A 27554-nucleotide genomic window follows, 5' to 3' on the forward strand; every position below is an offset into this window, starting at 1 on the left:
TGTACAGTACTGTGTCAAATACCAGTGACTGTGAAATCTTGAGTCTGTTTTATTGCATGAACAACTTAATAAATGCACACATTTTGGCTCCAATACAAAATGTGTTCCACCTTTTTCTGGAAACAAAAAAACCCCAGTCAATATTCTAAACTAAGTTTTTTTAGTAGCAGTAGATTTGCACCCTCATACATTTTAATTAGTGGTCGAACATGGCATGTAAACATGGGACTATAACAGAAATCTTTGAAAATCACTCAAACAGTATGCACATAATAAACAGCATTTACTGTACATGAGATTGTACTCTTTGTGTATGTGACAGACATCACCCTTAAAGAAAGTGCCTCCAGGGATCTGAACACATAGAAAAACCACAATGGCAATACTGAGCAGTGCAGGAGGCTTTATTGCAGTTTTCAAAAGATTTACAATGGAAAAACTCCAAAGCAGCCTCTCCAGCCTGCTACCAAAAGCCATCACCTAATCCTGTGGCCCTTTATATCCACAGAGATATCACTAATTAGCCCCATGTGAGAATGTGTACCTACAGTATCTACTACCAATAATCTAATGAACTATTTACAACCTGGTGTGTCTATTTACAAATAGAGGCTTTTTTGGTACCTAGTGGCAGATCAATTGCTATTACAGTGCTCTCAAAGACCAGCCCGCCTCAGAGTAGTTTAAGTTAGTCAAGACCACAGCATAAAGCCTCTGTCATAAAATTTTATTTCCAGGCTACCTAGGTAACACTTATGTTTAATCAACAATTCACCAGATTGCCCAGAGGCCTGAAAAAAAACAGAAAGCTGTCTTGATCATCCCAAATCAGATCATTCATTCACACCTGTCAAGTTGGTTTTACCACAGGGTGTGCAGGGCTTGTTAAGCATCTTGAGGAACAATTACCTTTTAGCACTGTTTGCAAAGTTCTTCTAGTCAAACTGAAGGAGTACAGCAGCTTACAATGTGCAGGATCTGTCAGGCCACGACAGGGTGGCTTGTCATTATGGACTTTGCATTAATCTTTCTCATCCAAACTTCATTTAATTTTCATGTTCTATGGACCGACAAAGCACATTTCGCCCTCCACTGGACCACAAACAAATGGAACTGTTGGACTTGAATTGGTTCAAGATGAGGATGCTGTGCTAATTGAGCAGTCATAGTTATGTAGCACCACCTGGTGGAAATATATATATTTTAATATATATATACATTCACATACATGTACAGTACTTAAGATCCAATATGTATACCCTGTGATTTTCAGGAAAATTGGATGCATTTGCACAAAAATTTACTTCTTGGAGTCTTATTACCACTCTGAACACAGCCTTTTACATCTCACTGTCAAGGCATACAATGAATTCACAATTCTCTTAACTACTGTACCTATCTCCAGCTTATAAACTGGGTATCAAACTATCTATGTCAACATTATTAATTTCAGCAATTGCTATGCAAAATTATCTAAAGTATCTAAGATGCAGGACTTGGAACTCATACCTTGTTGCCAACCTGAACAAAGTCATCTTGAGTGTAGGAATTTGTTTTCACTAATAAAGAACGAGATAAGAAATTCTATTTAATCAAGAAATGCATACTTTAAATATTACTGTTATTTTTCTTGTTTTATATATTTAGAATGAATAAAAACTTGTTACAAAAACATGGTTTTAAGCTGAAAAATATTATTGTCTGCAAATTTTAAATAAAATGTCCTTTATCGCTTTATGCTGGGAAGGTCATTTGAAATAATAAGACCTCACAGAAAATGATGGTGTAGACGTATGGGATGTCTGAATAAAAATATTAGTCCACAGTTTTAAGGAAAAAATAGCACAGTATACTAAAAAACAATACACAACGTTATCTTTTTTAGATAATATTTTCCATGGTTTAAAATGAAAAGTACTGTAAATCCAAGTTTTTCAATATGATCATGAATTAATCAGATGCATTTGTTTACCAAAAAGAGTTTTGTTTAGAAGAGTAATGTTTTAGTCTAATTAAGTTGGTTTCAAATCCTAAGTATCAGGATTTTTTGGGGGGGAGGAAAGGGGACAGTCTGATACAAAAGAGTTTGTAAAATTTTGGGCTAATGTGCTGAAGACAGTGCTTTGCACTTTACATGAATTACTTGGGTAAGCAGATAAAAGATCCCCGGTGCTTTTAAAAGTCACAGTCCCTAATAAATTCCAGTGACAAACTGCATGTGAGGTGCAGCAGAGCAGGGTGTCTTTCTTTCCATTCCAGTGAGCTCTGTGTGCAATAACAGTATGGGCCACTTCACTTGAGACAGGCGTGGCTTCAGCAGCGCTAGAAATCACACGTGAAAAAGCAGAGCTTTGTCATCGGCGCTGTGTCACATCCATCCGTCCATTTTCTAGCTGCTTCATCGAATTCAGGGACGCAGGGGAGCTGGAGCTTATCCCAGCATGCAACGGGCGCAAGGCAGGAGACACTCTGGATGGGACATATGTCCATTGCAGGGCAGACACAGACACATACGCAGACTAGTTCACACTTGGGCTCACAGCAGGGTACATTTTCCCAGGAGCAAATTAATCTATACACTATAATCTACCAATGTGTTTATGGACTGTGGGAGGAAACTGGAGCACCCAGGCGAAATCCACACGAACACAGGGAGAACATGCAAACTCCACGCAGATTCAGAATTGAACCCAGGGCCCCACCATGCCGCCCAGATTTGTCACATTTCCATCCAAAATACTGATAAATGTATGGGAGGGGAATGGTGCTTAAAAACAAAGGTCCGGAATTGAACCCAGGGCCCCAGCACTGTGAGGCAGCAATGACAGCCACTGCACCAATATGTGCCACCCACTTTATATGTACATGTATCTACTACAGAAATATCAATATTCAAAAAAATGTGATGTTGACTACTGAATCCCTGGAAGAACATGTTAAAGAACTAAGATGTTCAATTCCATTTTGCACCTGAGCTGAAGCTACCAGTACACAATCTAATGACAGCTCAGGGTAACCACTGCACTTCAGCATAAAAAACATGGGAGGGGAATGTTGCTTAAAAACAAAGAGCAAAAAACAAAGATTCAAAGGCCCTGGAAGGCTGGAAAACACTTGTGTTATATCTATAGTTTATGTGCTCCTCTTCTCCCAGTTTCCCATCAGATTCCCTGACCAAGGCCACACCCAAACCAAATTACGAAACATGAACCTGCTCTCGGTGAACAAGAGGTCACTCTAACAGCCAATAATGTCAAACTTCAAAGCGCCAAGCCTGAGAATTTAGAGTATCGTGTAACACTGAAAAACATATAAAAAATAAAATTACAAAAGCCTGCTGAAGTTTCCATCCTGAGGCAAATTCACTTTTCTTAGGAAGCAAAGATCAAATTCACCAAAAGAGAAAAAACAGTGCAGTAACTTTCTGCAGATCCATTTGTTTCCAGCATTACCTAATCCTGAGCCTCTCCTGTTTCTGAGAACAGTGCTGCTGTTTGGATATAGCCCCTAATTATCCTCATCGTTTTAAACTCTGCTCTGTAACTCACGGGAACACCCACTATGCATGTGCTTGTCCTTCATAATAATGCCGTTTTTAAAGCAGCAATCTTTTTTTTTCCACGAAACGTTCCACTGTCTTTAAGAAAAGATGCAGATTACTGCTCTAAGTATAAGCAATTTCATTTCAAATCATTGAACAATACCAGTATGCTGAAGCACAATAAGGACCATTATTGTTCCCTATTGATATATGAGGTGGGGGGTCTAGAGTCTATAATACTAAGATTATGCTGTCTTAAAGACATGCCTCAGTACATGGCTATTTGTTCTATGAACATGATTCAGGATAGTCCTGTTCCACTTATAGCATTCATATACAACAATCAAATGTGATACTATTTAAAACCACTCAATACAGCACTTAATTTCACTGGAACAAGTTTATTGGAAGGGGATTAAAATGCAACTCGTGTGAAAGAACATAATAAAACACTGTATACCGTAGTTTAAGAATGATACAAGTACCCACAATTGAAATGTCATAGAAAAACGCTCCTTTTACAGATGATGCCCTAATCCAAAGCAATAACGTACCTACTTAATTACAAAGCCATCTCAATTCTACCACTGTTCTATTTTAAAAGCGCCATTTTGACTGTCTCATACATCAATCGTGCTTCACTCAAGTGCTCATCAACATTACACTAATGCACTGTCAAAATGTAATTGTGAAGGGGCTTTTAATCTCAATTTCAATGGATTTTTCTGTAAAATGAATATCAATTCACTTTGCTTTTGTTTGTAGTATGCAGTTACATTGACCCACCATAGCATCGTAATGCCAATAAGTGCAGTCTTGAATCATCATAAACACATTGTATGTGGTATTTTCTACACTAATGCTTGCTTGTCCTAGTAGTACTGTGAATACTGTATGTCTCTTTGTTCAGTCTGTGTGATCTGTCATACAATTCATAAATGCTCTTGCCTATGTGAGACCATTAATAACTTTTCTGCACAGGCAGAGACATGCTCCTAACAAACATGAGGGCAGAAATCACACGGCACTTTTCTCAATGTTATTTTTTTTAAGACCTTCTTCATCCTTCCTTTAGACACTAATGACCCCTCCAGCACAAATTTTACATTTAAAGAAATCTAAACTCCACTGCCAGACTGCTTTCTCACGGCTCTGATTAAGGAGGTCTGACTCCCTCACGTGTAAGCCCAAAGTGTTATGCTTGACACTTCAACAGCAAGAGCAAGCGTCCAAGAGCTTGAAGAACAGGTTTTGACAGATGTAGCAATCCATTTACTATGTTAAGACATTTATTATTTGTATATGAGGCTCAGTGGTATTAAATCATCAAGGGATCTCTTTATTATGCATCTCAGGATGATTTATGGCTTCATTTTATCCCTGAAATTAATTTACAATCTGTTTATGGCAACACAACATGTGGAAGGTAGAGTGCATCCTACAGCAGGTTGGGATAGAGCCTAGAAATACAGGCGATTTGAGGGACATTTGCTCACATTGCTTAAAATTGAACAGAAGCTTTAACTGAGGAATCAACGGTATTCAGAAAGCAGAGGATACAAGCAGACATGCAATCACACCTGGCTGTTTTTCTTTTTATACTTGCTTTCTATAATCCCAAAAAACTGTCATTAAATGTCAATCATTACTTAAAATTATGTTTACTACTGGCATTCATACTACTCAGTACATACTACCGTAATGCAATGAGACAGTAAATGATCATTAAAGCATAAAAACACCAACTTCTGCCTTCTCCATACACTGACCCAGACACTATGCTTATTTTTTCCATGTTTATTTTTGTATGCATATGTACAGTATAACCTTAAAACTACTGTATATACCTGTATGATACAGTATACAGTATGATAAATACATGATCAAACTGTCACATTTCCCACAACAGAATTGTACTGAACAGGAAATAATAGCACAGTTTGACACTTAGTACATACTGTACATGTACTGCTGCCCATTAAAAAGATAGTTCTGTTAATTATCTATGAAGAAACAGCCTAGTGATCTAATTTTGAGTTTCAGTAAAAAGAGTAAACTAACGTAAAGTACTGCACAATCCCTGCACATCTACCTCTAGTCCTTGCTATCAGATACCTAAATGAAAAGCATGCTTTTATCCTTGTGTAGATGACTCTAGTCCATTAGGAAATTAGCTTTCATGGCTAGAACACAAGTCACATACGTTGGGTCTGCAAACAGCCACTGAAGACAATCACTACAGATCTGGGCTTGAATTTGAGCAATGACCTTGAACTAATAGGCTTCATAAAATATCCGGTTCTCAATTCAATATAGCACTTAGGCCCAACGTTATAAAAATCGGTTATAAAAATCCTTTAGTCCCATTTATGTGCTTACTAAATGGACAGAGGTAAAAAGAATAGGATGAAATTAACAAAGGAACAGAATCTATTTTTGGTAATTATGATGTGTAATGTTCCATAACCATGATGGATGAAACACGATGAGAAATGCTAACTGATGATGCTACCTCTGAGTCCAAGACTCTCTTAAGGGATGCAATTATAGCATATAAAGACATGCAGCCTTAGATTTCTGTCCTTTGATTGTGTTATGGACACTTTTTTATCATATTCATGAATATGGACATGGAATGCATCTCCATGCTTTTTAGTATAAATTTATACTGAAAAGTAACTAGTAAAAGCATAGTGGTGGCCTTTTTTTAATTTTACAAGTAGCATTTTTTTATTTCATTTGTAAGATCAACGTTTCATTAGCTGGGCTAATCAAAAGGCAGATTTAAAAGGACCAAAAAGGTTTAATACAGAAGCACAGACTTTTCTTTTAATGAATAATGAAATCTTATAGTCATGTCTTTAACAATCAAATAGGAAATAATACCACAAGTGCTCCCTCTGAAAGACAATGAGTCCGATTTGAAAAGCCTCACTGCACTTAACTCTGCTCTTTGAGCACTCCATAATATTGCTACAAATTAAATAGGTAGAATTTCTGTCTCCAGTGCCTACAGAAGAAACTAGTCTAACAGAGAAGGCACACAGGGGAACACAACCCCATTCAAGCAGAGCATTTCCAGTAAATTGCATTTCTAGATATTGGTGACTTAAGCAATAAAAAGGAAATAAAAACATTCATTGTTGATAAACTGCACACTCAAGGAAATTCCTGGTTCAGCCCATGTGATGTTGAATGATTGCCCATTGCCAGGCTATGACACTTACAAATAAAAGGAGGTGCTGTGCATTATTTGTAAAGAAAATGGCAGGTATAGCAGAGCAAATGGAATACCAACCACTGCTGGAAAACATAACACACTGGAAATATTCTGGACAAAGCAATGCAAATTAGGTAAACTCACATTTCTGCACCTGACATTCTGATACATACGGGCAGAAAAGGAATATTCAATATTGCATGCCATCAGTCTGGAGTCTGTCTGATTTTATGTGTATTTTTATAGATTTTGACATACCGTATGGCATGGCATGCCCGGACATTTTCTGACTTAACATTTGCAGCTGTCAAAGAGTATGCATATTCCATGAGAAATGTTTTTCACATAACTCCAGTCATGATCTAGACTATGAAAGATTTAGTCAGATGTCAAAAAATGTTCATTTTTCTCTCAGTTTCCAGAAAATATTTGTTTTTCTGTGTTTGAAGTCACAACAATTATTAATACTCTCCTGAAATTGTAATGCTTTGGAATCAGGCAGCATATCAATTGTTTTGCATGGATGATGTCTCTTTTTAGACAATTTTAGAACTTAAGATATCTTTTCTGATATATTTAGATTCAAAATACTATCACAAAGCCACAGAAGAAAATCACACAACATGGAATTCCCTTTGATTATAAATTTTTGGTGCATCTATCACTTGGATTATAACTATATAAAAAAAGACAGATAAGATACAGCGTTGTCTAATTTCTTTTACTTCATATGCTTAAATTTTGCTTTATGCCATTAAGGGATTCCATATTAAAATAACAAGCTGGTTTAGCTCATTAACAGCCTAGGACCAGACTGCCCATTCTGGCGATATTTTTACTATACATGCCAAGTAAGAAACCAACACAACCATCCATTTTAGGACTTATTGCTGGAAATAAAGGTAATGAAAAAAACTCCAAGGATTATCCGCAATGTGGGCAGTACAAGTAATGAATGATATAACAGCTTATAGTATTACTAGCCTCCAAGGAACTTGCTACAGAGCTTCCTCAGTTATCCTCCACAGGGTGTACTACCACATACCCCTCAAGCAAAACATAACTCACCATCTCAACATACTGTACATGCGGAAATGTTGTGTTTCTAAAAATTATATTTTGATTGCCTTTTATCCTCCCCATGCCCAGAAGCCACCATAACAATACTTAAAACTGTATTTAAAGAAAGTATTTCAATTCTCTGTTCTGCCATGGTGCTCACGCAATGTTTTCTAAAGAAGCAGAGAGAAACGTGCCTCTGCAAAATGAAATCTTTGTGTCAGAATTGTTTTTTTTTTAAAGAGGCGAGAATATCTCACTCAAATCTAATGGATTTCCTTTAGAAAATACTTTCAAAAAATGTCTTCAGTATCCTGAAAGGGCAGATGTGCAAGCTGTTTCGGATCATCCTGTTCCTGTTTTGAAAGATAACCTACAGTATGGAGACAATTTCCTCTCTCAGTTCATGGGATTTTTCAAACTCAGTGACCAACTGTAAGTATGGTCTGGGTAACAGGAAAAATCACAGGTTTTCTTTTTTATATTTATTTTAAAAAAGTGCTGGGGCCCTGGGTTCAATTATTGACCTGGGGTGCTGTCTGCGTAGAGTTTGTACAGTATGTTCTCCTAGTGTTGCAAGGACTTCCTCCCAAAGTCCAAAGACTGGTAGGTTAACTGACTACTAAGAAAACTGCCGGTAGATGAGAAATTGTGTGTGCCCTGCGATTGACTGGCATCCCATCCAGGGTGTAGCCTGCCTTGTGCTCACTGCTTACCGGGATAGGCTCTGACTCCCCAAAAACCCTGCATTAGAAAAAGAGATTAGAAAATGGATGAATGGGTATTATTTTTAGTATTCTCAGAAATACAGGTAATGGAAGGAAAAGATCGTAAGAGAAAATATTGTACTCTGTGCCTAATATCGATTTAGTTTCAAGATGAGGTGGAAAAGTGGAGTTTTGTTTGGGAGATCTAGACTCCCAGTTAAAGGATGGGTGACTGAATTAAACTAAAATATTTTAGAATCTGATCAGTGATCTAAATATATGCTAAAATAATTTCATTACTTTGTTAGCTTTATTGTTTCTTATATCAAATTATTTTTTTCAAATGCACTATATAATACAAGTTTCTGAACTTTTTAACACTACAAATATCGGAAATATCAACTTTTTACATGCTTCATTGTTCTTACCGACTTATTTGACTAATAATGTACAACTGTAAATCTGCTAAGTTAAAACCCTCGATTTGTTTGTATTACTGTAAATGTCTTTTTGTTTGCATATCTTGCATGTTACAGTTTTGCTCATGAACATTCAGTTACAGTATATTAAGTACTCCCTCTATGTAGGCGAAAGCATGAGTGGTTTAAAGTAATGAAATTCCCACAGTGGCTATAATAACGCTGAAGGTATTTCTACAGGGAACCAACAGATAATGCCATGTGCAATACATAAGGATGGCTGAAGAAAAACGGAAAAGGGCTTCTAGGTTGATAGAGTTCTCAAAGTTATGATGAAAATCAATAAGGTTGATATAGACAAATTGTGGAATCTGCGGGAGACTGTTGAGACTACCAGAGATAATATGAAAGTTCTGAAATTAAGGGAGAAGAGGAAACTGCTAGATTATTTCACACAAGGGATAACAAATGGCTGTGGAATACATTTTCACGTACTGTAGGGCCACTGACAGAATGAGGATAAACGCATTCGAGGTTCTTGATGAAAAGACGCAGTAGCAATGAAATCACAAAGCAAAAGATCCCAAAAAAGGGGGAAAGCATATTTTTAAAAAAGACTTAGGAACTTGGATCTTAAGTATTCCAGTACCATCTTGGACACAGAAATATCAATACTTTCGGATATGTGCACAAAGAGCATCATGACAGGTATCAAAAGGAATCTGGCCGATTAGCGTTGCTTAACTGAGTCTTCTGAACAGCTTGCTTTAGTAAGAACATTTATAACTATTCATTATACTCTATCTTCTTTCCCCAGTATAACCCTACAAATTAAGCCTGTTGTGACCTAAGTAGAGATGTATATCTTTCATTGAAAATAAAAGAGTTAAAACAAAATAAAGCCTGTCAATATCCATTAACACCAAAACCTTTTTACTAATGAGACCTTCTGTCATATGACAAACACAAAAGCAACACCAAAAAATGGGTAAAGCAACTAGAGGAGCAGTGCTTTGTCTGTAAGAATACTTTGAAACAATTTCTTACATTGTCCATATCCTATTCAAGTGAATTGCAAATGAGTAAATTCCTCTTTTGTCATGTTTAATCAACAAAAGAGTCAGAAAGCACCGATCCCTGTAGAGGAATTTGTGTGCTTCAATTTCTTGAGGTCTTTCAAATAAGAATGACAAAATGCAATCATTTATGACTGCCACTACTGGTTAGTTGCAACTGAAATGCACTTAAACCATTTCCTGCATTTGCAGATATACATACTAAAACTATATGCAAGCAATTCACAAATCCTCACTGCAGCACTGAAAATAAAGATACTATTAGTACAAAATAAAAATAATAATAATTACACACATTTTTATAACACTTTTCATCCCAAAGGATCCCACTTTGGCAAAAGCACTTCACATAGAGGAGGGAATTCACTTAATCCAAAATAAAGTCAAATCCCACCTGGATGGCACACACTAGCCATTATGCACCAGCAGCAAGGTCTAAGTCGAAGACTAACACTATCTGTTGAACAGAAAACGCCTTACAATACACATTTGATAAAAATGATAACGTATTGAGCTGTAAACTTGCAATTCAAGTCTCATCAAACTAAATGCAAAATCAAAGCTAACTTCCCTTTGAGTTCTGTTCTTGTAAAATACAGACTGTGCACTGCGAGAGAGAGAAAAAAATTCTGCAGCCAATTTTAATGACAGTAATTCAAAAAGGGGAAAAAAAGAAAGACAAGACTTGTTCTGTCAATCAAATTAGGGAGGCAGAATATCATCCATACCAAATGATTACTGTCTAGGTCTGAGTGGCCCACTGCCAGATCAATTACAGTGGTACAGAAGCGGTAATATGAAGACAGATTGGCTTAATTCTAAATAGAAGCATCAGTGAAATGGAAGTCTAGGGACTCTTTAGTTGAGCAGCCAATTACCAGCCAGCTCATCTCACAAGCCTGGATCTATACAAGCTGCATTTCTCCTGTGACAGAACTATGGTACGTTTCCTCCATGCTGATAAATGATAAGGCCACCGTATTTCCTTTTTCTATTAATCCCTGATTGACAGACAGTGCAGCACATCAGTCAGTCTTCACTGTTTCATTCTGGTCTTTACTTTTAGATGGACTAAATGACAAAGCATGGAATGACTTTCAGTCTACTCTATTCTAACACAGAATAAATAACACACACCTTTTCTCACACAAAAGTAAGCAAAATCGAGTGGAACGAGCATATGAGAGTAAATGGAAACCTACATCAACTGTAAGAAATAATTTTAAATACCTGTTCTGAATTACTATCTTTCATTCAATACCTGTTCTAAATTACTATCTTTCATTCATTACCCGTTCTTTCATGCAGTTCTTGAACTTTTTACATATTTATATATTTAAAAGCAAAAACAAAACAAATATTCTAAAATATTTACCCCAGGTCATAAACTCACCATAACAAAAAATTGTCCCCAGAGAAAAATGAAATCAACATTATGTCTTGAGAAAACATTAAACCTAACATTATGTAACTTATTTCTATTGATCTTGCTGCTTGGTGTTTTTTTTCAAATACAAAAACGCAGCTGCTGATGAGTGCAGATATTTTTTCTACTTCACACTAAAATAAATATGTAAAAAAACAGTAAACTAAAAAGGTATCATGTAGGGTAATGTAGAATCAGACACAAAGACAAAGAGACTCAAGTACTGCTCACAGCCTGTCCAAAAGAACAGAAGAAGGGTTAAAAATGACTGAATGAAATTTCTCCTAGTTCACCTAGCCTATTTGGTAGACAGTAGCTAATCGATTCAGGAATCTCATTCAGGTATTTCTTGAGAAGTGTGACAGCTGGGTCTGCACAGGGTGTAGTTCAATCTACACCTGAATTTACTGGACATGGGCATGTATTCTTACAGAACAAAATGTCTGTCGCCACCGACTGGTTTGACAGCAGAAACACCTCCATGTTCAGGGATGCCACAATGTGAGATAAAGGTATTTTCCAGAACTTTTAATAGCAGTGACAGCAGAACTGACAAAATTATTTGCCAAACCACTGTGGCAAGCACTGTATCATAGTGCTGAGGCATTTGGCATAATTAGAAAATCCTATTTGTTGGTAAAGCATGTGTCAAGGTCCCCTGTGAACTAACCACATCACGACATTAAGTCCTAAAGACCTTGGTGGAATTCCTCATCCTGCAATGCTATTTCACATTCCCACTCTGCTTGTGCTCCTGTACTTTCTTGACAGGCACTGCCTGCCCTTCTGAGGTTTACCTTCACTTTAGAATGTAGTGGAGCTCTGTAAAGACTCTTCTGCTACATATTACCGTTCCACCCCTGAAAATAACTTATGTACTGTACTTTCAAGCTTAGTGCATGTCAAGGTAGTCATAAGTGGTGTTCTACAAGGCTGCATTCTTGGTCCAGTACTTGTACCTACATCATACATTCATCATTGGGTCAGATTCTTTGCAGCTGTGGCACCGGCTTTCATTTCTATGCTGATAACACCAAACTGTAAATCATGTCACATTGCCTGGAAAATGTTAAGAATTGAATGCACATTATGCTGTCCTTACCAACTCAATGTTAACCTTACTTTGACTACTGATAGTCCTGGAATCAGTTCCATTACTCAGGTCGGGAATCTTGGTGTAATTTTGTTTATCACAGCCTTACATTTAAAATTTAAAACTCCAACTCTAAGCCACACCACCATGATTCGGGCCCATCTTGCCAATGCCATTGATGGACTGGCCAACTCAACACTTTTTCAGTCTGCAGCCTCAAGAAGGAGGCACATCTGGACTCAGAGCCCAGATGAAGAACTTCATAAATTCACTGAAAAGTCTAGAGTGATCCAGTGAGAAGTATGGGGATGCTCACCATACCTGTTGACATCATGACCAATCACCCATGATGACAACTTAAAAGTTGCTCTATAAGACATTTGAGATGCTCTCCAGGACCTGGGCAACATGCCGTGGACTGATCACATGACTGAGACCACAGTGCTGAACCGCAATCAAACAATATTAAAGAAGTAAACTGCAGAGCAGAGAGACCTCTGCAAACCAGAATTTTGCCCAAGACATCCTCTGCAACCGTAGGTTTTGAATGAGCTCCCAATTGTAATTTCACCCGATCACCAAAATAATACAGTTGGACATGTCAACACCTCTGAATAACAGTGAATATTCAGCATAGCGGCTACAAAATTTGGGCAATCAGACTTTTTAAAATTCGCCCCATCTAAGCCACACTAGGGGCAATGTTCTCAGGTCCTGAGACTATGTGCACATTCCAGTGGAAGCTGACTTCAGCACAAAGTGGACGAAAACTGATAAACTCCAACATGGATCCAACCGTTCCTCTCACCATGGGACGTTTACCTAATTAAAATTGTGCCTGGACAAGCATTCTCATTTCTGACGAGTACACATTCAATGTTCACATTTTTACACAAGAGAATTAAGCTATTATTCCAAACATGTACTGTATACTGTATGTTCAATAAAGATTAGTTTATGCAAGTAATTGACTATTTACCTGTCTTTCGAATGTGTATGAACATTGATGTTGTTATGAGAAATTATTACGAGGTTGAATACATTAACCTGAGTATTAAAGTCAATGTATTACACCTTGCAATTATTACCAGAATCCCAGTCATCCCTAAGTGTTTGATTAAATACTTGTGCCCATCACAGCAAATTGATTCATATACAGTATACTGTATACTCCTGTATTTGGCATGTGTTATTATTGTATCAATAAAACAGATTTTGGATGTATTGATTTTTTTATTGTCTGTATGTTAAAAAAGGACAAGCCAAAGCATTTACCGTTAAACATGATGTTTTGTACTATTAAATCAATAACACCTGTCTAATAAAACCCAGTAAACAGATAACTTTATATCCTACAAGATATTCAATAGTGTGCAACCTACTGTATGCACAGTGCTATTACTGTAGTGCACCAGTTAACAGAAAGTGCAAAAGACTCAAAAATGTATATCTTGACAAAATACAAGGAGACAAAGTCAAGTCTGAAAACAGAGAAATAGTGTTTGCTACTTCCAAAATACCAGGCTACCATGAACTACAGTATGTTGATTGCCCATAAATCACAGATCAAGACAACACAAATTTTAATTATTAAAGATGCTGTGTTTTTAATTTCCCACGTATTAAGATAAACAACATTCATTCCTCAATTTTAGAACTCAGATTAAGCAATTAAGAAAATACAATCCTTTCACTACGATGAGTTTTTAAAAAAATGTTGCTTTCTTCTTTCTGTGAACATCTGAATTGTTCGTTAACTCGCCTCTGACAGACAAATAGCTGCTCTGCTCCTGAGCTAGGCCGAGGCTTTTTTAGCCACTGCCATTCATTTTCGCATCTGACAGTAAAAACCTCCGGACCTGGTTGTTGTGAAGAGGATTATCTTACAGATCAATGCTGAAATTGATTCCAAACCACACAATTTATCAGCCTGAAGCAAACGCATGAGGAGTCAGGTAATATTTCCTCTCCCAGCAGTCCACTCTTATTGCACTGATGGAGGTAGCATTTGACCAGACTCTACATTAATATTAGACTTTATTTTCCAGTCTGTACTTGACAAACCCCTGCCACCATACCAAGGAAAGAACTCCTCTAGAGGATATCAGAATAGATAAAGCTGCAGCACACAATACAATCGCATTCTGGTTTACACTACTACAGCCTATTCCTACTTTCTTTTTCAGGCTGATAAACTACTGCCTTTACAATGAACAAGCTGAACATATTCTAGGGTTTCCTGCATACTGTATAACCTCTGGAAACACATTTTAATTTAAGGAGTGTATTAAAACAGAAGTGCTTAAAAAATGCAATGAATTTTCTTTTTTTAAAATCCAAGTGATTACTAAGAAAAAGGGATATAAACAAATGTGCATACTATTTACCGATTTTGACTTAACCATACCTCAATGTGTTTTTTTCCCAGCAAAACTGCGGTGCCAAAAATCCATTAACACTCCTGATAAAGGATGGATGGAGTTGAGACAGCTTAGTAATTAACAATTATCCCAGGTCTAGTCTCTGCTATACCTTGGGAACACAGTCAACATGTGTCCATGATGGTTCGGTGTTAGATGCCAGCTAATTAACAGCCTACTTGATTTGACAGTAATTAGACAGCTCAGCTGTATGGAAATCAGTGCCATTAAACAAGCTGATGAGAAGCCAGAGGAAAAGTCAACTATCCCAAATTTCTGGAGCTCTTTTTAAAGCCATTCAAACATTTGTGCGTGACTACAGTGATATCTTTGAATTTACTGTTGTGATTTATTGTCCTCATTGAGCAATCTACAGAAGTCTGTTGCAGTGTCTTAAATTAGCAAACTCAATATCATCGGCAGATACCACAAATGTAAATTAAAGGTACTGTAGGTACCAATAATAATTCTAACATTAAAAACTATTAAAACTATTTTACCTTTAACAAGAAATTTTGAAGATGTACATTACAATGAAAAAAGATGAAGAACATTTACTGTACAGGTACAGTATGTACTTGATATTACAAATTTAGTTACAAACTAGGAAAACTAAATCAGACTATTAACAATGCAGTGGTTCCAACTGAACAACTGCTAGGATGCTCTTCAAATATTTAACATTGGTTTTGATTAAACTGATTCAGTTTTTCCAGTTCTTTTAATATTACGAATCCAATAAAGGAAACCACACAAGAAATAAGAATAATAAACCTTTCAATATAATTTTCAGCATGATTCCTTCTTGACTGATTCTTGACACGCCAAGGATTGTTTCTGGAGAAAAAGGATTCAGGAGTCATTGAATTTGGAAGATTGCGAAGCAGAACAACTCAAGTGCTAGAGTGTAAAACAGCTCCCTTAGTGGCTCAGCTGGTTGTTGCACTCAGTCAGAGCTCAGGTTAAGCCCTGTGCTTCCTGACATTGCTGGTCCAGTCCTGGTTCATGTCACTGACCGACTTCAACAGGAATTTCTCAAGCAGCAGTGACTATTAGCCAAGTACCGCTACAGCAGCAAGGATATTAGCTGGCTCAAGTCTCCTGCATGCCGTACAGTAAGTGAGATACTAGGAATTCTTCCAGTTTGCGTTAATTCTCCTATGAGGCACTGTAGATCTTGTTGTGTGTGTCATCACACGAATGGCTCTGATATATACTGTACACCTGTATATGTTGGAAGAATATCCCTGCATGAAATCATTCTCCCCATGCTGTACAGGAGCTGAATGCGTGAACCAAAGAGTTAATAAAATTAATACTTTCAACTGGCCAAATAAACCACAAAAAACCATGTGTGACATCAATTTAAAAAAAAAAGGATCATTTTAGCATTAAAAGTAAAAGTCTGGGTTTGGTTTGAATATGCAAATTGATCGAGACCAATTACTGGGGTCTTTATTTACAAGCAGTCTGAGATAACGTACTCCAGAGCTCCTACGCATGAAGAAAAAAAAACACTTTACAGCCACCCTATGAGGAAAACAGAAAGATTATGATAGCAAAGTTTAGATTAATCACATATTCTTACGCAGATACACATTAGTATTCCAAATACAGACAAAAGGGGCCAGGTGGTTCATTTTATTTTAAATAATAACTGCAATTTTTATTTCAATTTCCATTTTAACAAATCAGCTGAGTTATTATATATCGTATATATATTCATAAATTTGTAGCTGCAAGAAATTCCACTATTGCAATAGCCCTATCACAGGCAGTTGTTATTTGAGATGGACTGTGTTGTATATCCTGGATTCAAGTTTTAATGATTAATTAAATAAAATGAATCCAGATCTAGTGTTACTAAAGAATTTTAATTTAGGAGTCCTGGGACTTAGAAATTCCATCCAAAGATGGGAAAATGTAATGTAGCTCACTTACTGTAAGACTGTAACATAAGCAAGACTTATGTTCTCTTGTAAAATGTGTTTGTTTTGAATTTTTGAATATTATCCTCTTTCTATTTTGCTGTTGGAAGAACATGTCAATTCTAGAGTTTAAAAAGAAGAGGCCCACAGTTTTAAACTGATTAAACACTGGTTGGAAAACAAATACATTCCTAAAATAAAGAGAGTCTACAGAAAAGCAAAGTTTTGATTTTATATATAATGTAATTAAATGTATTGAGTGGACTTTATTCTTCTAGTAGCCCCATTCAACTTATAATATAGTGTATACTTTTTCTTTTCCTACTTATCATAATAAACATCTGCCTAATGAATGAAGTTTAACAGTCTAGATCATTATTTTTCAATAGACAGTAGCTACAAATTTATGAAGTGTTCTGGAGAAACCATGTTTAATTTTGACCATCTGGTTGTCACAATACTTTTCAAGCATTAAATCACTTTTAAAATATTTACTTTCATACTTAAAGCCTCGTATGATTTGCTATAATTCAGTAATTATTCTCTAGTGTTTCAGATGTTTAATTTGCATTTCTAGGAGGCGGGGTTGTAAAAATATTTTTATGCTGGCTTGGAACATTTTTAACCATGTCCGGAGGTACAAAGTAATTTAAAACTTCATTTCTTAAATTTCTTTTTCAGACTACTAAATCCCAGTATAGATAACTCAGGTGACAAACAAACAAGAGGGAGAACTAACAGCTTGGATTTAAAGAGCAGCATCCTACAGTAGCTGTAATCTATTAAATTGTGTCCATGGGTTCTTTTAATATTATTCACCAAAAGCCATGGTTTTGCATGTACTTTTTCAGCATTGTGGTTAAAAAGAAACAAACACAAAACAAATACGATGAGCACTTTTCTAGTTTGTCCAACCTTAGAAAAGCTAAGGAGTGCCAGATTGATAAATTCTGTATTGGAGTCCCCTCAGGTTTGTTGTCTCAATCCTTTATAACAGTGTTCAGCTACAGTCAGCTGAGACTTACACAGTGGCCTATGGCAATATAACATTAAGGTAATAAAACAGGAGAGACTGAAGCAATTGAAGCTTAGGGAAAGCATTTGACAGCTCCCTTTAAAAAAAAGCCTAAAACATGGATAATGAACAAACTCATAAATACACAGGCCTGTGCTTATTAGGAAATCTGCAACCCCATGTGTACCTTGCTACAGAAAAATCTGTACTGCACTCAGAGAATTTTGTAAGTCACATTATCTCTTGCTTCTTATTCAAGGGAGCAGTTCACCTTTTTATATTCATTAATTTACAATTAAATGCAGCTAAGGTATTAACATTAAGGTATTAACGATAAACCTGCTGCATATCTCCTTAAAGCACAGTTCATACAGCTGTGCACAGAGCATAGAAAATCTCAAGACGTCAGCATATTGGAAACAATATCATTCAGTGGGGCATAAAAAGGTTATAATCACAATACCTACCAGCATTTATATGCCTCTGAATTTTCCTCCTATTTCTCTCCTCTCTTTTAGAGGTGGCCTTTGCTGACCTAGCAACCTTCTGCCAGCAACTAGCTTAGAGCCAGTGGTTAGGTTCAAACTGGCTTTGTGTCTTCAGGCCAAATTCTGTCAAGAAAATCCCAATTATATTTTGTGAAGGCACCATATGCACAGAAGCAGGGCTGCATTATGATAATTCACTGGGTCCCTTCACCCACCCCCACCATTTCCAAAGGCAATATCAATTTTATGCTACAGTGCCAACAGTCTGGCCAAACAGCTCATCATTTCGCTAACCTTTGTGGATGCAGGCTTCATCTTTGAACATCCAATGTTTTGTGGCAGGAATGCCTCATCTGCTTTGCATTTCTCAGTCTCTCTCAGTCTCTCTCTTGCTCTCTCTGGGTACACTTTGCTGGGAGATATGAAAACTTAGGAAATTACAACCTCACAATCTGTACAACATTTTGTGAAATCAATAGAAAATATAAATAAGCAAAATGAAAACAGTTTGCCAAACCACACTAGAGGACCACTTTGCCTGTTCATCTCCACAAGTTAATTTAATTATATTTAATTTTGTAGTTTATATTTAATTTAGCCTTGTCCAATCAGCCTCAAACACACAAAAGCAGGTGGCTCACATGTCCATCCTTGCACTCTCATCCAGATTGATGTGTCTAGGATACGTACGGGGTCTTTACCATGGGAACTTCCAATAGTAAAACTAAAATACAGTGATTTACCACACTTCCAACAGAAGCTGTTATTACTTAGTCAGGGAGACAGACAGTTAAATTGATCTTATAAGCGACAACATTCTGGTTACAGTGGTATTAAGTCTAAATAGTCATCTCTATCAATTATTCGACAGATACTGAGAGGCATGGAAAATGCAATAAATTCTATTGGTTACAATATAGATTTGTAATGCCCCTCAGTATATGAATATCAATTACCTTTGACTGTTTCACTACCCCAGAAACCAGAACACATTTCTAATTCTGCTCCATCGAAATTAAGTTAAAGGAAGCAGCCTCCGAGGTGCCTCCGGGTTCGTGAGGTTTCAATGGGATATGGGCTGTGCTTCCCCCTTTTTAACCATTAGGGAAAGCAAACTATGCTTTTCTCTTTTTTAACCAATGGAGCTGACCCACTTCCCCTTAAACCCTGCAGGAAATTAACACTTTTTCTCCTCTGTTCTAATCACAACCTTAGACTAGCCTGACTCCACAACTGGCTGATTAGACCTGCATCCTGGACCTTCTTACAGCGAGAGCAGTAGTGGAACACAGCCGCCACAGACCTCACCCTTGCGCCACTGCGCACACATTTCTCTCACTCACTGTGCTCTAAGCGCAGTCCGTCAAGAGGGCTGAGAGACATCTGCTCCATCACAATCACATAGCTGTAGCCATATACTGTACAGTACCATGCCACATAAGGGGGCTCACATTTGACAGACTCCAAAAAACTACAGTAGGTTGCTTTGTTACAGATACTGTATGTACTGTACATTGAAAGAGTTGTCAAGCACAAAGCCAAACAGCACTCTGTATGGGAATGGTCTGGTGTGAAAATTCTCTCACCAATACGGATGATCACAGAGATCGAAGTACATTCAGAATCACCTCCAGCAGTTAAACTGGGGATAGGGCCCAGAGAGCTCATAACAGTGAGTGTGGAAAAGGAGGATCCTGTGAACAACAGTGTTAAACTTCCACACTGTAAAGTGACGGATCACTTTTAGAAGCAAACGCAATTTTTTTACATAATCAATGAAAGTTGATAGAATTTTTTTTTTCTCTGGACCTGTCCTGTAAAATAATTTTTATCAAATCTATAAAGAAATATGAACACTGTTTGCTTCCTTTGTTGCTAATCTTCATTCAAAACCCAAAACAACCAGTGGAAGAGATGTTAAATGATATAGATCAGATTATTAATTGTATTAATTGTTATTCATTGTTTGATTGTCCTGCCCAGGAGATCCTATTGTATATAGCCCCACAAGTTTTTATCTTGTGAAAGAGTGTAAATCAGTCTTTCACAACAAATTTTAATAGGATAATAATAATTGAAGAAATCCAATTTAGAGCAATTGTATACAACTCATGTTTTATAAGTAACAGTAACAGTATACCACAGCGCTAAGAAATCATTAAAAGTGAAATTCGCAAGACATTACAGGTCAGCTTTGTGATTATTGATTTTTCATTCTTTAAACGTGTTGGCACTGACCTTGCTTGCTTGCAAAAACATCCATTCAATTGGTGATGTTTCCACTTAGTCACACGAGTTGAAATTACAGCAATAAAACCTGTTGGTATATAACATCCGTTTATAATATGTTATTCAAAATATCCACTATGTTGCATTACAATTAAAAACTGGTTGACGGATCAATTTTCTATTAGATAAGGATGATAATAATAAAAAGGTCAATTACAAATGACTTTAGTAATGAAAACGGCAAAAAGCCATTAGGGTAATATACAGTACAGTACTAGTCACTCCTGCTGAAAGTAATCCAACAGATAACACCCCTAAGCTAAGGGTGGCTAAGAGAGTGAGATTCTGCCATATCAGCAGGTCCGGACCTTTAGGTGATGAGGTAATGTGCTTGCCTTGGAGGCCTGGGGTTCAATTTCCCTCCAGGAATTGCTTATTCCCTGAGTATCAGAGTTTTTAAAACCACCTGTAACCCACTGTAAACAGGACTCAGAATTTTCCACTGGCCTGCCAAAATTACTGCAGACTTTTTTCAAATTCCAAATTGCCTGGTGTTGTGAGGGATCACGCTTATAATATACAGTACAGTACTGTAAACAAGGTTCAGATCAGCAATAGTTTATAGGATGTGTATTAAACCAAACTGTTCACTTCTAAAAACGATGCTAAACATTTTAGAAAGCTTCAGAAATATTAAAGTATGTATGTTGAATTGTTTAATTTATTATACCCCATAATTTTTTTAGAAACTTAAAAATTGTTTAAAACATACTATGACATTAAAAAGGTTTGCTTATTGTTTTGCATTGTTTCATTTGCTAGTTCAAGTTTCATTATACTAGGAAAACCATACGGTATACTGGTACAAGTTGAAACCTTTTTATTGTAGCCCGCAGTACTGTATATCAACTCCAGAGCATGAGACCAAGAATTCTGAGTGCAGGTTAAGTAAAAACACTTATTCAGCCATCATCATGATCGGTTCTTAAAGATCTCAGTTAGAAAAGCTCCTACACTCCTACTTGACAGTGTTGGTCTCTTGCTAGATTAGCACCTGTTAGTAAGATTACCCTTTCAGAGTATTCACAAAGGTCGTGTAGTAACTGTTGTAAAACCTGCAGTATAGCATTTTCAAATGAAATGGGTAAAACTTGATTTGAGGTTTCTGAGGTCTGAATTATCCAAGATTATATTTTCATTTGTATGAAGAGTCTGTGTTCAGGTCTGTCACACAGTGAGTACTCATCCGAACACAATCAATACTGGAGCAAAATGTCATGCTTACAGTAACCTTTACCACACAGTTTTAACAACACACAAGTTTCTTTTAATCCATTGATTACCCAGTTGGTGTTTTCTGGATATAAGGAGCAAAACTAATAGTTTACCTCCTGTACTATATGGTGTGGCTCTGAAAAGTCAAAAATGGGATTAAATAACCGGCCCCAGATTCACTCACTACTATTGTTCAGGACATTTAAACATGTCCACAGTCATTAGTAATATCAAAAAGACTTCAATTAAATTTAACCAGACAAAGCAGTCACACCTTTACATTTGTGTAAAATTTATTACCAAGATCAATAACTAAAGTGAGTTATTACTGCACATCAAAGACCCAAAGAACTGAAGAAAGACATTTAATTCTGCATTTGTTTGAATGAGTGAGCAAATACTAAGCTCCTATAAATGGTAAATTACATTTTCATGTAATTGAAATGTAGATTGATTGGTGTTCCTCTTTTAAATTCTATAATTTCCATCATTTTCATATTATTTCAGCAAGACAACCTCTTTCTCAACAAATGATGTTACTACAGCACAAGGACCCTGAAATATGGGAAGTTCAGTACATGTGATTTTCTTGGTCTAAATAAAAAAAACATTAATAAGAAAATGGCATCCCAAAAGCTAAAAATATCAGCATCAGCAGAATAATAATTCTATGAATGCATAGGTTTTACTGAACCATGTAACAAGCTAATTCTAGAATTTTCATCAGCCCTCTTGAGTAAAGAAATGCACAAATAAAGGTCTTATGAAATCAAAGTGTTTAAGGCTATCAGACTACTCATCCCAGAAAAAAGACATGAATGCTAAACTCACATTAGAAGTGTCAAAAAATCAAAGAAGGAGAAAAAATATAATCTGTGGATCAGTTCTCAGTTAGGTTAACAGAATCGAAACAAAAGTAAATTCCTTTACTAGGAATTGTAATAATTTTTCAGTTTCTTAATCGATTTCCTTTTCAGAACACAAAGATGTTGGTATCAAATCAAGTCAGAATTCTGACAGTATTCTATAATTCTTGTCGAATTCCATCACTGATTTGCAGGACACTTGGCTCATTCAGAACAGAAAGAGCACTAGCCCAAGCACATCATATCTACAGTAGCTCATCTGCTATCTGCAATAAAGAAGAAAATACCAATCCTTCGATCTCCTATGCATTACTTCCAAGCCATTTCAGAAGTGTGGCTGTTTAAAATGTCAAAAAAGGGTTTCTTCATCTCAAAGAAAAAGTAGGGAGAAAAGACAAAATAAAAAAGTGTAGGAAAATACAAAAAAAGCTAACCCACCACCCCTACTGATTCAATTTACGATTGAGCTGCACAGATGGGCTCTGTTAGAGCTTGCACTCCAGGATACAGTCAATACAATCAAAATGAACATCACCCCAGGCCTCAATTACTTAAGAGATAGGTACTTCAGGCCTTGAAAATACCACAGTTCCTCCATCAGTCAATTGTTTTTATTTGTTGTACTAAAAATGATCTAAAACCTTTCCTGTATTTTAAATGTTAAGAATTTCATTAGGCTAAAAATACAATAACAGGATGTTCAAACATGATGTAAAAAGTGGTTGTACTTGACTGGGCTATGATACCAGACTAATATTGAAAAGATAAAGTTGTCACTGTCAATTCCAGAACAGTTATTGTACTGTATATTATTAATTGTATAAATAATCCGCATTATGGAACTTAATGAATCTGGTTAGTTGGACTGAACCTTTCTTTACAAGTCCCCAGTGCTGTGTAGCGCACTTTATTTTATACATTATTATTACTGGAAATCTGATACCTGTTGCAGAATACTGGGAGGAAAGGCAAAATCATCCCTCTCCTGTTATTACAGGAGCATCGTATTTAATTAACCGAGAACAATATCTCACTAAATGGTCAGATTCTGGACAGAATTTCAATTTTATGGTTCTAATAGAAAACAGGGAAACTGCAGTAACCTTTCTGGTGCTCAATCAAAGTGAGGAAAGATTCAATTAAATGAAATCCTTCAGTGCCATACACAAAATGTATTGAAAATTATTAGTAGACTTAACATCGTCATTAACTGTAATCCCAGATGGCATTTATTCCACAACTTTTACTAGAATTTACTAAACTATAAGCAGAGAGAGAAACCAATAAAGAAGGAATTACTGAAGTAATTACTCTGCGTAAAAAGAGAATGCAAACTAGTCTCTAATTAGTCGGTAATGGGGTATGAGCAATCCTGTCCCATCAATTCAGGAGCTGAGAACATAATCTAAAAATAAAAGTGCTTTGAAGAAAAATTGGATTTGGGAAATGAAAATCCTATATTGTAACTTTCAGTATTTCAACTATGTGTTGAAAAAATGCATCTTTACAAAGAAAATATGGCAATACCAGAAGACATCTTTCCTGAAAGTATCCAGAGAAGGGACACAATACAACTAAGCCAGAAAACCCTATAAGCACCCAGAATACAGAGAATGGCAGATTTTCTATATCTGTATTTCTATATATAAATACACTGACACATATACCAACTGGAGCAAGACGAGGAGGGCTCAGAACATAATGTACCACGCCTAATTAGACAATGCAGCTGGGGCAGTGCTTCACTTGGGCTACCTAAAAGGTTAATTGTTTGGCACGAGAATAGTGACGCATGCTTTATTCTCATTAGCAGGGCAATCAGTCAATTAACTGCTCAGGTGGCAGCCTCCAGTCCTTACAAAGTTTATTGAAGCTCCAGGAACGCACTATTAAGGCAACTATATAGTTACCTTACAGTTTCAGCATAGTTGCGTGTTTGAATTTGCTCTACTCCACGTGATGCACCATTCTTCCCCTGCAATCATTGCAATCACTGACTCTTGGGCAAGGGTCCTTCTGTTGATTATGTACTGTATATCAAAGTTGTCCAGACCCTGCCATGAATGCCTGGCATTCTTCCTCCATGAGGCTGAATTTGTGCAGCACCTCATTGACATTTTTTGCATCACTGCTGCTCAAGCAGCATTCACTGAATGTTTTGAGAGAACAGGGACCTCTATAGACCAACGCTAGGTTTTCTGCTCCAAAGTGACTTTGTATTTCTCCTGGGTTGCGAGATTCTCTTTCTTTGCTCCATTTATTTCACGTAACAGCAAATCACAGATGATGGCAGTAGAGATTAGGGGATTTGTGGAGAGAGGCGCCTCTTGAGAGTTCACTTATACTCCAGATCTCCTCAGGACCCACAGCACCCAGGATTGTGCTTTCTGAGGTCTCTGGGTAGAACTCTGATCCTCCTGTTCTTAAAGGCTTTGAGCCCCGATGCAGGACTATACCATAAGGTCTAAGCAAGGGCTCAAGCCTTGACATAGACATCTCTTTCTCAAGATCCTTACAGGGTCAGCAATCTAACATGGGTCCGTCTCATTTATTATTTAGCATGGTGTTAAATCCTGTTATGGATTTTAACTTCTCAAAACCTTGGGGCCTTAACTAGGGGCCTCTGAAGTGCAGCTTCAAGACATGGAGCAACCAGCACATCCATCTGGGAAGCCATCCAACCTGGTGGTTGCAAAAGCTGGAGTCCATCCTGGAATCTTAGAGTGCAAGATTTAGACACTCAACCTAATTGAGGTCTGAGTTTGTGGTTTCACCAAGGCCCAAGCCAAACAGCCTACAGACTCACTCCCTAAGGAGTGAGTGAACTGGTATCTGACCCACAATACCCATGCTAGATGTATAGGCAGTTCTGGCTGCCTGTTGCCCATTTACCACTAAATGGCATGTAGAACAAGCTCCTAGCTGCATGCTCCCCCCTCTCTTCTTGCTTCTGTAGTTTGGCCTGTGGGACAGTCTCAAGTGGCTTGAGCTCTCTTGCTGCTTTTTTGCAGAAGTTTGTGGTGGTGAACAAACTTCTAACCAACTAGAACCAGTGGGTTTGCACTAGCTGGCCTCCTCATTCCTGAGATTCCTGAAGAAGGTGCTCACCCTAAGAATCTCCCTGGCAAGTGTGGAACCTCAATGTGCTTCTCCCGTGTTCCTCATTTCCAATCATTCTTCAATCACCAGGCATAACATGGCCTCGGTGCCTTGTAATAGCCAACCTTCCGCATGAACCAATAAGTGTTTATGGAGGTCTTCCAGAGTGCCGTAATCCTATCTCGTTTCCAGCTGCTACCAAGCTATCTATGACCACTACAACCCCTGGTTTACTATTTGTACAATTACAGCCAAATGTAAGGCATATGGCCTGGTTATCTCCTGGGCCTCTACAGTGGAGTGTCAGTATAAGATGTCTACCCTGAAGCGATGTTTATATGGCAAGAATGCTATGATGACAGCTCAGCCCTCTATGGATAGGGTGTGGTGGTCTGCTTCTCATGACCCTCGTGTCCTCTCATGTCCCTCTCATGACCCATCATTACCACAGCCTCTCCATGCTAGTCATCCTGCTGTGAAACAGCTTGTGTACTCCTGCACCCCAAAAGGCAACTGCTACACTTTGCCTGAAAGAGGACACTAGGTTATCATCGTGACCCTGGTTCCCTAATGAGAAATGCAGTCATTGTCCTTCTGAGTCACTGTATAGTCTGCCTCAGAGAGGTGTCAGTCCTGTGAAAAATGATGATGAAAAAAAATGTTAAAAAAGCTTTGTTGGAAAGGAAAACAATAAGGCAACTACAGTGCGTGAAGCAGGAGGGTCTGATTAGTTGATTGCGATATACAGTACAGTACTGTATGTATTCAGCCAAGACAGTAACAAGGACACCTTAATAGATGCATATCTTTTCAGGGAACTTGGGTTATAATACAAAGCATTTTTCAGTCTGTAAAAAGTGACTAATCACCAACTGTGCCTCATCTTGCTCATATTATTGCTAATATCTTATTGAGCTGAGGAACCAGTTGTTTCTTGTAAGATCTCAAGGAATCAGCTTCAACAACATGGCTTCAGTGCTTCCTCATCTCAGTCCTAAACCCCTAATTTTCCTCTCAATTATTATTTGTGAAATAAGACGATACACAATATTTTAAAAGAGGTCTGTCCATTGCTTTACAGAACATCAGTATAACATTCCTTGATTGAACTTTCAATTGTCAGTCTACTGACAATATTAACTCCATGCCAGAATCTATTATTTGTGACGAAAAGTTTTGCCATCTGCATACAAACGTTCACTTGTCTAACTTTCTTCTGTTCAATTCTGAATTTCACTTAAATGTTTTATAATAATTTAACTTCGTTTAATCTTTGTGACATTGTGTATGAGAGCATGCACATACATACTGGTATCAGCAATGCTGTTTTTTGCAAGGACATGTATCATAATCAAAAGCCAATATTTCAAAATCATTTCTAAAGCAAAACACAACAGATCGGTAAAATGCAAGAACTGGAACATTAATCGAGAAATTGAAAACGCCTTGCATGGTAATATGAAAATTACAGTTATCCACACATCCTGAGCTCCAGTAATGTACAATACAGAGATTTGTGTCACAGTTTGATGCATTTTTATGAGGACTATGATGATATAGAAAAGTGAGATAAACATGCACATTCAGGCAGCAGCTGTCTTGTCACTCCTCAAGCTGTGATGCATTTTTGAACTGAACTGTTCTTACCATCTGGCACTGTCTGTCAAAATCAGAAAGGTATTAAGAAATTTAC

General features: G+C 37.1%; 1 protein-coding gene across 2 annotated transcripts in view; it reads right to left on the bottom strand.

Moving 5' to 3' along the window:
- The window catches only part of prkn (parkin RBR E3 ubiquitin protein ligase), a 158523-nt gene that overhangs the window by 118380 nt on the left and 12589 nt on the right, over positions 1 to 27554 (bottom strand). Inside the window, exon 1 of one of the 2 annotated variants that reach the window (XM_088934074.1) lies at positions 18372 to 18385. The exons of the other annotated variant lie outside the window; for it this stretch is intronic. Coding sequence (XP_088790200.1) covers positions 18372 to 18377 — 6 coding nt within the window. The 5' untranslated portion in view covers positions 18378 to 18385. Of the gene's footprint in view, positions 1 to 18371; positions 18386 to 27554 lie in introns of those variants that run through there. 2 annotated transcript variants of the gene reach the window in all.

This window comes from Atractosteus spatula, chromosome 15 (genome assembly GCF_055471065.1).
Source record: "Atractosteus spatula isolate fAtrSpa1 chromosome 15, fAtrSpa1.hap1, whole genome shotgun sequence".
Classification (NCBI taxonomy): domain Eukaryota; kingdom Metazoa; phylum Chordata; class Actinopteri; order Semionotiformes; family Lepisosteidae; genus Atractosteus; species Atractosteus spatula.